Source organism: Candoia aspera, chromosome 11 (assembly GCF_035149785.1).
Source record: "Candoia aspera isolate rCanAsp1 chromosome 11, rCanAsp1.hap2, whole genome shotgun sequence".
In the NCBI taxonomy this organism is placed as follows: Eukaryota; Metazoa; Chordata; class Lepidosauria; order Squamata; family Boidae; genus Candoia; species Candoia aspera.
The window spans coordinates 13720567-13735106 of NC_086163.1; the positions used below are offsets into that span (position 1 = coordinate 13720567).

General features: G+C 41.9%; 1 protein-coding gene across 1 annotated transcript; it reads right to left on the reverse strand.

Annotated features, from left to right (window-relative positions):
• On the reverse strand, positions 1-13645 carry CTCF (CCCTC-binding factor). Its single transcript, XM_063313208.1, has 12 exons — positions 13622-13645; positions 12007-12125; positions 9059-9848; positions 8333-8503; positions 7819-7952; positions 6522-6642; positions 5321-5470; positions 4540-4700; positions 4235-4417; positions 3038-3173; positions 2231-2395; positions 1-1625 (listed from the first exon to the last, which is right to left on the reverse strand). Exons 2-12 carry the CDS (start codon positions 12007-12009, stop codon positions 1444-1446), a joined length of 2196 nt encoding a protein of 731 aa, XP_063169278.1. The 5' UTR covers positions 12010-12125; positions 13622-13645; the 3' UTR covers positions 1-1443.
• Between the last annotated feature and the right edge of the window lie 895 nt (positions 13646-14540).

Sequence of the window (14540 nt, forward strand, 5' to 3'; positions counted from 1 at the left end):
GATAATCATTATTATTTATTAGCTGTACAGCAGTATATTCTCCTTCCCAGAGTCCAAACCCCATTATGCATTTTATGATGTCTTATTTTATGTTGGTTTCCTAAAATAATGAAAAATATCACACAGTACAGCTAAGTACAAAAATGCATCAACCTAGAATTGGATAGCTAACCTGATAGCTCTCTTAAAAGCGATACATAGAACAAACGTTCTTCTGGAAATCAGCAAGACTGAGGCTCTATAAAAAGCTTATGCATTTTAACATGTGATGGTTTGATATACAGGCATCCTTTTTAATTTCACATTATTCTTTTTTTAAATTTTATTTTTAATTAAACCCCAAATTTTATGATCACTGACCTAGTAAAATTTCCTGCCCTAGGTTTCGTGGGCTGGGAAGCCCTATAACAAATTAACACCTCGGCTTTTAACACAGAATTCATAAACACACACACACCAAATAAAAAGAGAGAGAGCGCGCGCGCACAAAGAAAAGTTATGGCAACTTGAAGCTCAAAAGGGTGTTTTAAGTGACACGCCTTGAGACCAAGTTCATGTGTTTAGAAACTGAGCTGGGGTGTGGATTTCTACCATCTTTAATTCAGGTAGCACTCTCTCACTCACTTGATAGGTTCCAGTATTTTATCCTGTACCAATTCCTGCATAATTTCTAGTTGCAATGGTTAAAAATGACAGGGTTTTCCTTTTAAACTATAATCCCCATCCCACCCCAAAACCTCTTAAACGGAAAAAGATTAAAATGTAAAAAAAAAAAAAAAAAGTTATTTACAAGCTTGATCATTACAAAGATGCCCTGCAGGTAGCAAAGCATCTGGGGGAGACTGGGTGGAGCATGCTGAACCTACAGAGTTGATGTGGAGCTGGGGCAGGGTAAGAAAAAGCAAAACTAAAATGCAATATAACTTTTACAACCCTCCTGAGTCTGAATTTACAATTAAAAATCTCTAGACAGAGGGGAAAAAAATGAGGCCAGGGGGCTTCAAGAAACGCATAAACAGCTCCAGAGCAGTCTGGGTGGGCTCCAGAGTGTGAAGGCCAATGGTCGCCTGGCACTAACAGCTAACTGGATTGAGTAACTTGCCAGACACCCCTAGGGGACTCAAAAACCAACCAGCAAAAAATAAAAAATAAAAATCACCCCATGTTCCATGATCCAGTTAGGCTAACATTAAACGAAGAGAAGAGAAGAGAAGAGAAGAGAAGAGAAGAGAAGAGAAGAGAAGAGAAATGTTCTAGGCAAATCACATCCTAACATCATTTGAAGTTTTGTTTCCCAGGTTGTTTGGTAAAATGGTCTAAAAATGATGCATTTCCCAAAGCCAAAAGTAAGGTAAAAAGGAAAATAAAATAAAATAGAAGGGATTGAGCCACTTCAAAAGAGCCCAGGCCAGTTCAGTTGGAGCATAACCCTTCCTTCCTCCATCACCGGTCCATCATGCTAAGAATCATCTCTGGGGTAAGGTCTCCATTGGGTGCTTCCACTGCTGCTGGTGGAGTTCCTGTAGTGGCCCCTACAGTCTCTGCTTCAGGCTTCTTCTTGACTTCCACAATAATGTTTTCAATTGCACCAGTGCTCTGGTCTTTCACCTGAATGATTGCTGTAGCTAACGGACAAAAAAGGGGAGAAATCAGGCTATGCCTGGAGACAATGAGAGTCGCTGACTTGGTCTGCCCCTTGTTAGGCAATTTCACCACAACCAACAAAGCTGTCTTCTTTTCAATGAGCCAAAGTCTGTTTTAAATCCTCCGCCTGGTTCACGTATAATATGATGCTGCAGTTCAGCATTATGATAATGACCAGAAACCTGTCCTACTGCATTGCTCATGAGATTAAATGTGTCTGCTCCTGTTTTAGATTAATCACAGCTTGTGATGGTGCTATACCTGAACCCTAAACCATGGTTAATTACATTAAGTAAAAGTGAGCTGCAAGCCAGTGGGTGTAAATTATGGCTTACAGTTGGCCTCTTACCAGTCATGATAACTTGAAGTCTGTCTACAGCAAAATCTTCTCGGCACTTCTGCCAAAGTTGGGGATTATGCAGGCCCAAAACTCAGCATGAGCTGGCTTCGCGCAGATGTAGCTTGTATCATCTGGTCCGAAAGTAGTACCAGGGATCTCCAATAGGCCTGGTCTCACCTGACTTAATTTTCACCTTTATTTATAAGACTGGGTCCTGCAGCCATCTGTAGAAAAACGGTAACTTACGCTGGGGCTGTTTGGGTTGATTGGCTTTGCCTGGTGGACGTCCTCTTCGCTTCTTGACTGGTGGAGGAGTTGGGACCACAGGTTCCACTTCCGGTTCAGCCTCAACTTCAACCGCTGTTTCTTCTTCCTCCTCATTCTCATCCAACTCTGGTTCAGCATTTTCCTCTTTAATATGAACAAAGATTTTTCTTTTTAAATCAAGGCAATGAGCAATGAAGAAAATGTGAAATGCATAAATATGTTGCCCTTAGGCAAGGCTGTCACGTTAGAAGTTTAAACTGCAAATAACCCTCCCATTCAGAAGGTGGATGTGCAACAAAAAGAAGCCAAAATGCCACTGCCAGGACCCTCACTGTGGTGAAAATTAGTTTGCTATCTGCAACTTTCACCTCAGTGGAAAAGTGATGGCCTTGTGTATGTGTAGATGTTTGTGTACAAGTGTGCACACACCATGATTGTGCTTTGTTTTACTCTGTGAATGTTTTAAACTGAATGGCATCAATTATCGTGAGACCTTTTTAATGGAATGGAAAGGCAGAAAATAATACTGAAAATAAATATTTTCCCTGAACTTCAGCTACACCAATGACTTTCTTAAAAGAAGGAATGTCTCCCACCCACAATCCTGTGCCAAAAGAGTCTTGGTATATTCTACCTACTGCTCAGAAACTGGAACAGCTGAAGTGGCTACTGGCAAAGTACTGTTTTGCGCTATGTGCAACAGCAGACAGCGTATGAATGGCTTATGAATTCATCAGCAAGTTCAGGACATCCCAAACGTTTTTGGAGGTGGTCTCTATTTCTTACCGCTGTCAGAAGAGTCCTCTTTCTTGGAGCGCATCTTTCTCTTCCGCCCACGTTTCCCCTTTTTGGGTTCCCCTCCATTCTCTCCTTCCACCCCATCAGGGCCTAAACAGTTATCTGCATGTCTGGCCATTGTGTTCTGGTTAAAGAAAGCAAACAAATGTTAGATGTTGGCTGCATCCAATGAGAGGCACCTGAACAAGCTATCCTCTTCCAGTGAACCAGGAAATTAATTAAAAAAGAAATTGCCTTCAGGTCAGTCTTGACTCCTGGTGACTGCCTGGACAAGTCCCTGCAGTTTTCTTGGCAGGGTTTTTAGAAGTGGTTTGTCATTACTTTCTTCCTAGGGTTGAGAAAGAGTGACTGGACCAAGGTCACTCAGTGGCTTCCATTCCCAAGGCAGGACTAGAACTCACAATCTCCCAGTTTCTAAAGCACCTGCATTAATTTCCAGCTTGGTACTTGCATCTGGAAGTGCCAGCAACAAAGAATCAAGTTTGGTACAACCTGACCTTTGAGCAGACTACTTGAATTTGCAAGAACATGTAACACATTATGTGCTAAAGAAGACAAGGGTCACACAGTTCTGGGGCCAGAGACAGAAAAGGCCTAACAGAGAAAATAGAAGGCAGCATCATGTATTAAAGCAGGTGTGTGAAACTTCTGTTGGCTTGCTTCTGCCATGCCGAGTGGCATGTCAAGGCCACACTACAAAAATGGGTTGGGCCAGGGTCCACTTGAGGGAGGATTGCAAAAGCTTTAAAGGAAGAAAAGGGTGCCCCAAGCATATGTAAGGCTTAAGGCACCCATTTTGCACTTTAACCATGACTCCCCAAAATGGGGAAAAAAACTCTCCCAATTTTGGGCCCTGAGGGTCATAAGGAGAAAGCTGGCAGGTCTAATAGCCCAGATCACCTTTTTTCCTATCCGCGCATTAAAGTTCTGCAGCCTTCTAACATTTCCCATTTTTAAAAGTGGCATATGCAGGCCAGATGATATCCACAGCGGGGTTTGCAGAACACAAGCTCTGGCTCAGTTCACCAAAAACATAACACAGAGGGAGTCCTGGTAACCCACTGGTGTAAGACATCATCCAACTCCTTCTCTTGTTTACTGGTAACTCACTCAGTGCTCCATGCGACACTGCTGGGAAATTGACCATCGTTTCCCCCTATCCTCCCATGTGTTCTGAACACTTACACGGCGTGTGAACGTTTTGCCACACTTAGAGCATACAAAGGCGGCTGGGACAAAGTTTGGATCGTGGTAGCGCTTGAAGTGCATGTCCAGCAGCTGCTTCTGGCGGAAGGTTTTGTCGCAATGACTACAGGCATAAGGCTTTTCTCCAGTGTGGGTTCGCTTGTGCATGATCATGTGCCGTTCCTGGAAGGAATCAGAGGGCACATGAGCAGTGGCGAAAAGGGGCAGAGTTCCCCACAGATAGCCCAAGAGTTGTAATTTAACAGATCTAGAAAATCCCAGCTTCCTGGAGCGCACACCCTTACCTGTCGGCACGCATAGTCGCACTGGTCACATTTGAAGCGCTTCTCATTCTTATGAGACTTCTGGTGCTGGATGAGCGCATATCGCTCATGGAACACGGCGTCACAGTAGCGGCACTTCTTGCCCTGCTCAATGTAGGAATGCTGCTTCCGCAAATGGACACCTGGAAAGAGATGGTCATGTGGAACCCTCCATCTTTAAATCATAACTCAGGGAATACACTGAAGGGTACAAATTTCTTCCCTAGAACTGATTTTTATTTTTAGCTGAGCCACCAAATTCCTGCTTGATGATGCTAAGACAAACATTTTAAAATGCCAAGATCTCAGGACAGCATGGGCCTGCTCTTTTGCTCTGAGCCTTCAGCAGGACAGAAAAGGGATTGAAAGAGGAAAGCATCACTTCCCGTAAAGACCTGTACACTTAACAAGACACGAGGCACAAGGTAATTCAACAAGGTAACATGGAACTAAAAAGTTGCAGAGAGCAGAGCAGCTGACTTCTTATATTTTAAGCTTTTGCTTACACAGGCAAATCTGCATCTTTCATGACTAAGTGAAAGGAAAACAAAGAATTGCAATATCCCACTTTGCCTCCCAACAGCTCATGTGGTTGCCGAGTCCCTGGCTCTACTTAGCATAGCAGCAGGACTGTGCCATCCCTTCAGCTTGTTCTCTGGGTCACTGGCAGAATGCCACCAGATCTGACTAATTCTACTTACAGCCCTCTGAGAAACATCGCTCTGCCCTTTTTCGTAGGAGCCTCAACTCAAGCAATGCTCACCTAAGTCGCTCTTTCGTGCAATCACCGTGTCACAGTGGGGGCAATGGAACTTGGCCACATTCTCCGTGTGCTTCTGCAGGATGTGCATCTTCATTGTCCCGCTCTGGGTGAAGCGAGCATGGCAAATGTAACACTCGTAGGGCTTCTCACCTTTTGGAACCAGGGAAAGAAACTGTGAGCTCAGCAGGCCCAGTTGTAGAAAAGGCATCGTGGATTATGGGATGGAGAATACGAGCTTGGAGATAGGGTTTAATCCCAGTTTGTTATATAAGCCAAAATCAAAATAGTACATTCTGCTGACAAACAACACATACACCGTTTGTATGCAGTTTCCGGCTCAATTCTTGTTTCCCCTCCTTTTTAGATACTCTTGCATTTATTTCAATTGGTTATAGCCTTTCTCAACCTTTTTACCCTGGAGGAACCCTTGAAATAATTTTCAGGTCTCAGGGAGCCCCTGCATAAAAACTGTTACATCCACATCCCATGGTATGTTACCACAATCAGTAAGCTGAGACACAGCATGTAAAAATTCCCACCACTGTGAGTGCTAGCACTGCACGGCATGTGAAGTTAAAATGATGATCCCCTCCCCACCACACACAATCTCTTTCAGAACCCCAGTTGAGAAAGGCTGGGTCAGACACTTGAGCAGGGCATAAATCAGGAATAAAATAGGAATCCATAAACACATAAAATCTATACATCTTGTTTTACACATCACGCTATGCCATAATTGCAATCACTAAGCCAAAAACATATTTCAAACTATGCTTTCCTGCCCAAAACAAATATCTTAACTATTTTAACAAATAAGTTTATTGTTAAGCAAAAAACAAAACAAAACAAAACAAAACCCAATTCTGTCTTAATGTGTTGTGGGAACACTGTCAAAATCTAATTAAATTGCAAAAATTTTCCATCATCTGTATAACTGCTGTAAGGGAACCACAATTTTCAGTGCTCATTTTAAGTTTTAAGAGGGCTCATTTGATGCTTTACAAGGGTTTGAAGTACCAGGAACAAATATGAAAACAAGCTGAAAAGGCTTTCCCATTCCCTTTAGTGCTAAGCAGCCTCATTTACCATAGCAGTGTTTAACCAAAACCTCTGAAATGTTAAAATGAATGCTACAAGTTACAGAGAGAGTGCTTTCAGCACACGCTGCCCTGTGCCACTTTTACCCAAGTGTAATCCATACCAGAATGGGTCCTCATGTGCCTCTTCAGTTTATAAGTGTCTCTGCTGGCATAGCTGCACAAGCTGCACTGGAATGGACGTTCCCCAGTATGAGAACGAATGTGGCGTTTCAATTTACTAACCTGAAACCCAAGAATACTGAGGTGAGATTAGCAATGCGCAGATCACTGTAATAGCTAAGAAGAATTTTTTTTTAATCCTATGCAACTTCTGGAACTATAAGACAAAAAGGTCTTTTGATACGAAAACAAATGCCAGTATCTGCTGGTGGTTGCTGCTACAACACAACGTTTTCAATATGGAGAAGCAGCAGCATAAAAATAAATCTACTGAAGTCCAAAGCCCACCAGAGCATCCAGAATTACAAGGCTCTTCTGTGGATAGCTGCATTTGAAAAATGTATTTCCTTTTCAGTAGCTGAAACACATTTTGAGAACTCAGCAATTCTGCTCACAGCTAGCCTCAGAAAGTCAACCAAAAATAGTCAAGGGCTACAATTATTGCTTCTAAAGAAATTCTTCCTCCCCTCTCAAACTGCCTCTCTCTCAATTTTCTATATGACCATTTTCATTTTGAAAAGTTCAGTTGTAAGAAGATCCTGTAACTCCTTTTAACAGAGCCCAAGATATCATTTCAGAGAGGTAAGCTGTTCTTTTTCTGGGGAGAAGGATGAAATTATATAGATATGGTTTGGTAATAGGATGTAATTGACAAATAGATCTGCTGCATTTCTACTGCTCAATACAATTTCTGAAACTAGTATCATTTAAAATAGCTGTTCAGTGAGTTACTTAGTAAGGATGAGCTCACTTGAATGCAAGAATAAAAGGAATGAAAAAATAGTAAGAGTTAACAAGAATTTATAACTATCTGAGACAGTTTGTCCTTGACTTTATGACTAATCGAACAAAATCTAGTGCTTTAAGACCTCCTGTTACAAGAAACCCCAACTCTGGATGCGGCAAAGTTATAATCCATAAATGGTTTTCATGTGAGTTAAAATTAGACTTAAGGGTAGATGGGCAACAAATTTCTGCACGTAAAGAGGAAGCAATGAAGTTCCACTTTATAACTGACATTTTTCAGCCACAATACACCTGAAAGATGGCAGAAGACTCTGACATTTGCAGCAGCAGGCTGCCTTAACCCACACTGAACACGTTAAGATCCAGAAACAAATGTTCAAATGTTAACTGTGAGGCCAACTCTTTCAAAGCTTCAAGCAAAACACTGAATAGGAAAATAGGCTGTCATAGCTACAAGAACAGCGGTGACAGAAAACTAGGTATGAAATGCACCTCCACACTGGCATAGTCACACATGGAACACTTGAATGGCTTCTCATGGGTATGTTTATAGCGGCGATGCCGAACCAACTCTCCACTTGTCACAAAGGCCATGTCGCAGTCAGGGCACTTGTGAGGACGAGTACCTGATGGATTACAGAGATAAAAGAAAATTCAAATAGGCAGTGGCTTCATTTGACTGAGACTACAATAACAGGCAGTTCTGAATTGCACTGTTTTATTAAAAAAGGAAGTTGCTTTTGTAATGTTTGTGTTCTGACTACACATAAAGTATGTTTTAAGATACAGGTCCCAGTAAGCCATTTATATATAGTTCAAGATAATGTTCTCTTCCTATGCTATACAACTGGTAATCAATTTATGTGCTATATCCTCAATCTATGGTACACCACAAATACATGTACGTTCACGACAGGGGACTCGATTAAACCTTCCATTCCCTCCTCCAAAAATCAGAATTCACCCGTAGGAGCCAATGGCATGATAGCATCCCCTTACACAGTACCTGTGTGAGTATTGAGGTGATTTCTCAGCAGTGTGACTGTCCGGAAGGCTCTACCACAAAGGTGACACTTGTGTGGCCTCTCATCTGTGTGGCTTTTCATGTGACGATCCAGGTTTGAGCGCCGTGGGCAGGTGTAACTGCACAGTTCACACTGGAATGTCTTCTTCACCCCTATTCAGAAAAAAACACTCATTGCTCTGAGGCACAACCTGCTGCCCATTATTCTCCCTATTTCCATTTCCAACAGACAATATGCCCAATTAAAGGGGTAAGTGTGTAGTACATCTGAGTGAACCAAGGGAAAACTTTAGTCATTATCAAGAACAACTTGATTTGTATCCTGTCTTTCTACCCAAGGCAAGAGGATCAGCTACATTAACTAGGCCACAAAATACATCAGAAAACACTTGGGGGAACAATTCAGTCTTTGCTGAGGGGAAACGGCTTCCAGCTTCCACATCTGGTACGCTGGTTGTCAAGAAAGCTATCCACCTGAACGTGAAACTCCCGTTATATGAATCTCTGTGCAGAGAACCATTTCAGAAAGACCTAGGACGCAATTAAACCATCAGAACGACTTGTCTTTTTGAACCTGGCTGAGCTTTTAAATCAATTAAACCCTTTGCCCTAGATGGGTGATATATTCAAGAACCTATGGATAATTAATATACAGCACAAATCTTGAATATATGCCCACTCAGTCCCCAAATTGACTGCCCTACATACCTTTCTTTTTAATTTTTGTTGGCTTGGGGGGTTTCATATTGCCCACCACCTTCTCCGCATTGACATCTGAAAGCAAGCCCTCCTGTTGCTCCTCTTCAAAATCATATACAGACACATCCACATCTTTTCCCTCCTCAGTGTAACGGAGTTTGCTTTTTTTGGTTTTCTTTGTCTTTTTGGTGGGGGGTTGATAGTCTGGGTCTTTCTGCCAGTTAGGATCCTCCTGAGGCTGAAGTTCCCCTTGCTCCAATGTCTCCACCTCACCATTTGCCCCAACCTTTACTACCTGGAAGCCTTCTGGCAAAGGAAGCGTGTGACAGATCATGGGCTCCCCCTCCTGGAGGCCACCCTTAGAGACCTCATTTTCATAGGCCCCCTGAAGTTCTTCTACAGAAGTGGTAGCAACAGGTACAGATACTGGGACGGGCACTTGGACAAGCTGGAGTTCGCCCAGGTTGATGGGCTGTTCTTCCATGTTCACAACCTGCAGGGTTATTATTTGCGTGTCATCCACAGTGGCTTCAGCTTCTTGTGGCACTGCACCTTCCATGACTTCTGTCTTCATTTGAAGCAGCGTTGGATCAAGCTGCTCCATCATGACCATCTGAACACCAGTGTTGACATCCTGTACTACTTCAGTCCCATCTGCTTGGTTTGGTGGCATCGGGCAAGCATCCTCCTCCTGCCCACCTTCCCGACGTCTCTGATAGGTCTTCCGTTCTTTGCCTTTAATGAAAGTTTCAGATTCTTCACCAATAGCTTCAACCGCTTCTGCTTCCATGTCACCTTCCTGGTGAGAACAAAAAGAAAGCATTCATTTTAACACCTTGCATGAATTGATGGAGCAGATTCTCAGAACCATTAAAGCATTTTGATTAGATAAACATGACAGACTGCATCTGCTGAGAAAATGATCAGACTTCTTGTATTGTTAACAATTGTTAAAACAGGAATCAGACACCCTTCCACTGAGCATAGTGACCTACCATTTACCAATCCTATTACTTTCCTGCCCAGGACAGAAGAGAAATGGGTTCTGCTAGAACAGACACATAATTCTCTCAAGTTGAACGTATCAAAAATGACATTTCTTAAGTGCCCTATGCCTGTTGCAGTGAGATGATCCAACCACCAGGGATCAGTAATGTGACAGTCCCTGCTTCAGAGCAGTGCCTCCCTACAGGATCTGGCTCCTCTCCTGTTAACAGGTCTCTCTTCAAGGAAAATTGGAAAAGCTACCATACAGTTTGTAAATATGAATAGGGAAGCGGTAAAGGATAGAGGGAGGAAACAACACACACTCCCCATATCCATGCCCAATCAGCTGTTCTTGGGCAGAGAAGAGGATGCAGTAGAGGAGTACTTACACACTGCAGCAACCCAGAACACCAGAAAAAGGAAAAAGATCATCTGTACAGCATCTTCTCAACTTCATCAAAAAGTGCCTCACCACCCAATCCACCACAACCCAACCAACAGAAGTTATGAAAAGGATAACACTGCCATACATCAGAAACATCTCAGAAACTACCAACAGTTACAACCGCATGGCATCACTGTAGCATATAAACCAACTAAAACTCTTCAAAACATATTAAGTAACCCAAAAGACCCAATAGCCCAAGAAGAAAAAACAGGAGTTATTTACAACATACAGTGCAAAGACTGTAACAGTCTGTTGTCCTTGGTGCAAAGGTTGAGCAGTAACATTTCTGGTTTCTGGGGCTATATACATTTCAAAAATGATACTGAAAAAGTGATTTGGATTTTCTTCAAGCACAGGACATCATGAGCCTGAAGGGAGATGTGGCTACATTAAGAATGACATTAACGTTGCATTGCTTTAATGATTCTGTTCATTAATACAGCCGCATCTTTTTAAGGCTTGCACAGAAGCTTGGAAAAAAAATAAAGCTTGTGTGTTTTACTGAATACCAGTTAATACTGATGTGAAGTCCAAAGCACTTCTTCAGTATAATTTTCCAAGTGTGCATAGTCCTATTTATTTCTCTGTGCTGCAGAGGTGTGTTGAAATATTAATGTAATTTCCTTGTTAAGTAAATTTATTCTGATTTTAAGCTCAGAGCTATAAAATCCTAAACTGACACACTAGTTGGGTTCACACATTGCACTAATTAGTCATAATGGGGTGGAGGTTTTTGAGGCGGGGATTATGTGACATATGAGCCCTGTCATCATGACTTTCAATTATGTGCCAAAGAAGACAAAACATGATTTAAAATCCTGATTTAGAGTTATTTGTGAATGCAGCTCTGGAAATGCTGTATATTTAAAGGCTGCAAAGTTTTCTAGGTAGCCCTGTGTTACATTCCTTCCACCAAGAGTGGAATTTTTTTTCTGTTGAGAGTTTGTATATAGTACAGGGTCAGGCACAAAGTTCATCAGTGGATATATCTTTATCTGTCACAGAACTGTGTCTAAGTCTGACCAGTTATTTTCCTCCCTTTGCAGTCCCATCCTTGCTTCCTGAATTTCTGGCTAGTTTCCTCATGTATCAGTCACTTAAAATAAACCAAGCACTGAAATCCTCTTCCTTAATATGTGGCATGGGAGCTAATCTGGTGATTTTTTTTAATGATTTATTGGATGTAGACATGAGGCCAAGAAAAGATTTTGACCTCCCATCAGTAGCTGTAACATTGCCATCTGTTAACAAGGAAAGCCGGCCACCACACTCCCAGCCATGTGATCCATGTCTGGGGAGGGAGACTTGGGAAGCTTAAAAACAGGTGCTTGTGTTTCATCACGCTAGTTGCTACAAGATAGGGAAGGTAGCCCCAAGCCTCTCCACCTGCTGCTTATAGAAAACAACAGAGTTCACTTTAGAAAGGACACAGAATTGTTAAACAGGGAGAGAACACACCATTTGCTAAAACGTAAGCTTGTTTATTTTAGTAAATCCCTTTTACCATATAATAGTTTCTCACCATTGTGGCACATCAGTCACATAAACAATCTTCTCTTTTTCTTTTTCTTCCAAGATAACTTCTTTTCTTACTCTGGTATGACTTGTTTAGCCACAGGCATTGTACCCTGGTCTGTTTATCTGCAAAGATGAAGCGAGGCTTAAAAATATTGAATAGCAATACACTTTTTGTCAAGAATAATTGACATAAGAAGTAGCAATAACCACTTAGATAGCTTTGAAAAGAGGAGGACAAGATCATCACAGATAAAGGTACTATTATCTATCTGCCATGACAACACACTGAAAACTCCTTATTCAGAATAACTCTAAATACCACTAAATAGAGGGAAATAATTGTTTCCAGCAACCCCAGTTTTGTTGGTCACTGCTGGAAACAAGAGACATGTCCTTGCAGAAGAATAACTATAGGGTGGATCCAGCAAGGCTCATGCTACATATCTAATATCATAAACCTATAACAATTTACTTGGAACCAATGAGTTCAATAAATCTATTCTCAGGAAAGTACAATGGAGACTGTAGATAGTTTCAACCACTTAGAAATGTCACTATTAAGACTTCTGTCTTAAGGATTCTGCTATTGCACTCAGAAACAAAATGAGAAAAAATTGAGCTAACCATACTAGCCAGCAAGTCAGGAAGATCTCAGTCTGCAGCTTTTGAGTCAAACAGCTGTGTTTTAATGAATGAAGCACAGGCAATCACCTTGATTCACCAGCTTCACTCAGGAGCTCAGCTGAACCACCACCTATTTCTTCTATATTTTTTTCCATCATTCACTGCAAACATTTTCAAGAATTCTGTCAATTTCAGTTTAATTCCATATAATTTTGTGCCCATCACAGATGAATGTATGAACTGCTTCTACTGGATAGCACTGTATCAAAGGGCTGATATGTACTTATAGCTTGTATACAAAAGAAACAAAATCATGCAGCTTAGATGGAAGGGGAGAGGGAGGGTAATAGAAAAGTCAGCACCCCCTTGAAGAATTGTTGGGCTGGAGATGTCAGCTTCTCTCAGCTTACTTCCAGGGGCCTTTGTTTTTTACCACTGAAATCACAGCACCCCACAATGCAATAAGAAAGGGAGTCATTATTTGTACAAGGTTGCATTTATATTTCATATTTTAGTAAATACATTTATGTATTTTTAAAATAATCCTTGTGGCACCTCTGATGGACAACAGAAGATGGCAATTAGTCACAAAAAGTCCTCTTCAGCAGTTATAAGACTCTGGCTATGAAACTTCTTATATTTGGAAAAGCTCCAATTATTAGAAGTGCAGCTTTGGTAGCCCTTTAAAATGAATCTCTTCACCCAAGCTTTGGGATTTATCCTATGGACTAGTTACTGCTGATTTTAAATAAGAGTGGTGAAAAGCCAAGGGCATGGTTGTGAGGAGGAAGAGGAAGGGGAAGTGCTGGGAAATGTGGGGGGAGGGCAGGTTGGTGGGATATGCTATACTGGGATAGAGTCAACATCTGAGGTGAGACAAGGAAGGACAGGCAGACCATGGGAAGATGGAGGGACAGGGGTCCAATGAGATATGCCATGCTGTCACCTGCTGAGAAGAGAGATGGGTTAATGTGCAGCAGCCTTTCCCTACTCACCCTATAAATCAGCCTACAATTCCTGCAGGTTTTCTTTCAGTTGAAACCTGGAACAACAAAAACATTTCAAGATTTATTTCTGCCAAACCACAGCCAATCCCAAAAAGATTGGCAGAAGGTATTGTTTATTATGTCTGAAATAAAATGCATTTTCAAAATGAAACATATTTTCTATTTTGTGGACACTTCTACTCTCAATTTTTCTTATGCAAAACAACTTCTGTATTAATAAAAATCATGGTACATCTAGCACTTTGTAGAAGGTGCATGATGTAAAGAAAGGAATGCCCTCCAATCCACTCATTTCCCCATTATTTTTCAACAGCCCCACAATCAGTTGAAATCAGGAAAATGAACTGAATTGAGTGATATCTGTTAGAGCCTGAAGACAGAACTGAAGGTGTTCCTTTAAGCTGAAGAGTGGAAAACAGTTGGAGCTGAAACCTGAAGATCCAGAGGGAAAAACAGCAACATAGCTGAACTTGCCTGAAGGTGCCCCATTTGAAGCTATGGCAGAGTGAAGGCCAGGTAGAGGTTCACTGTCAGATTTGGTGGGGAAGGCAAGAGGCTAAGCAGAGGCGGCCACTGAAAAGGTACCCTAATATTAAGTGGTTCAGTGGCCAAGGCCCTTAAAGAGGCCAGTGGCAGACCAATGGTTGTTATGGGTGACCTACTGAAGAGACCCTAATGGTCAAGGCCTACTGAAGAGGTCACAGCAGCAGTGACCTGTGGCTGCCAACTTCAAGACAGCCTAAAATTAGCCAGAGCAGGTTTCTACAAAACAGCAACAGGAGGTGGTGGGCCACAGTGGGAGGAATTCTCAGGGTGACATTCACATCACGCCCTGTAGGCCAAATTAGTCTCAGTAAACTTTTAGTTGGCCCAATGGTTAATCCTCATGGTCCACAGAGGAACTGTG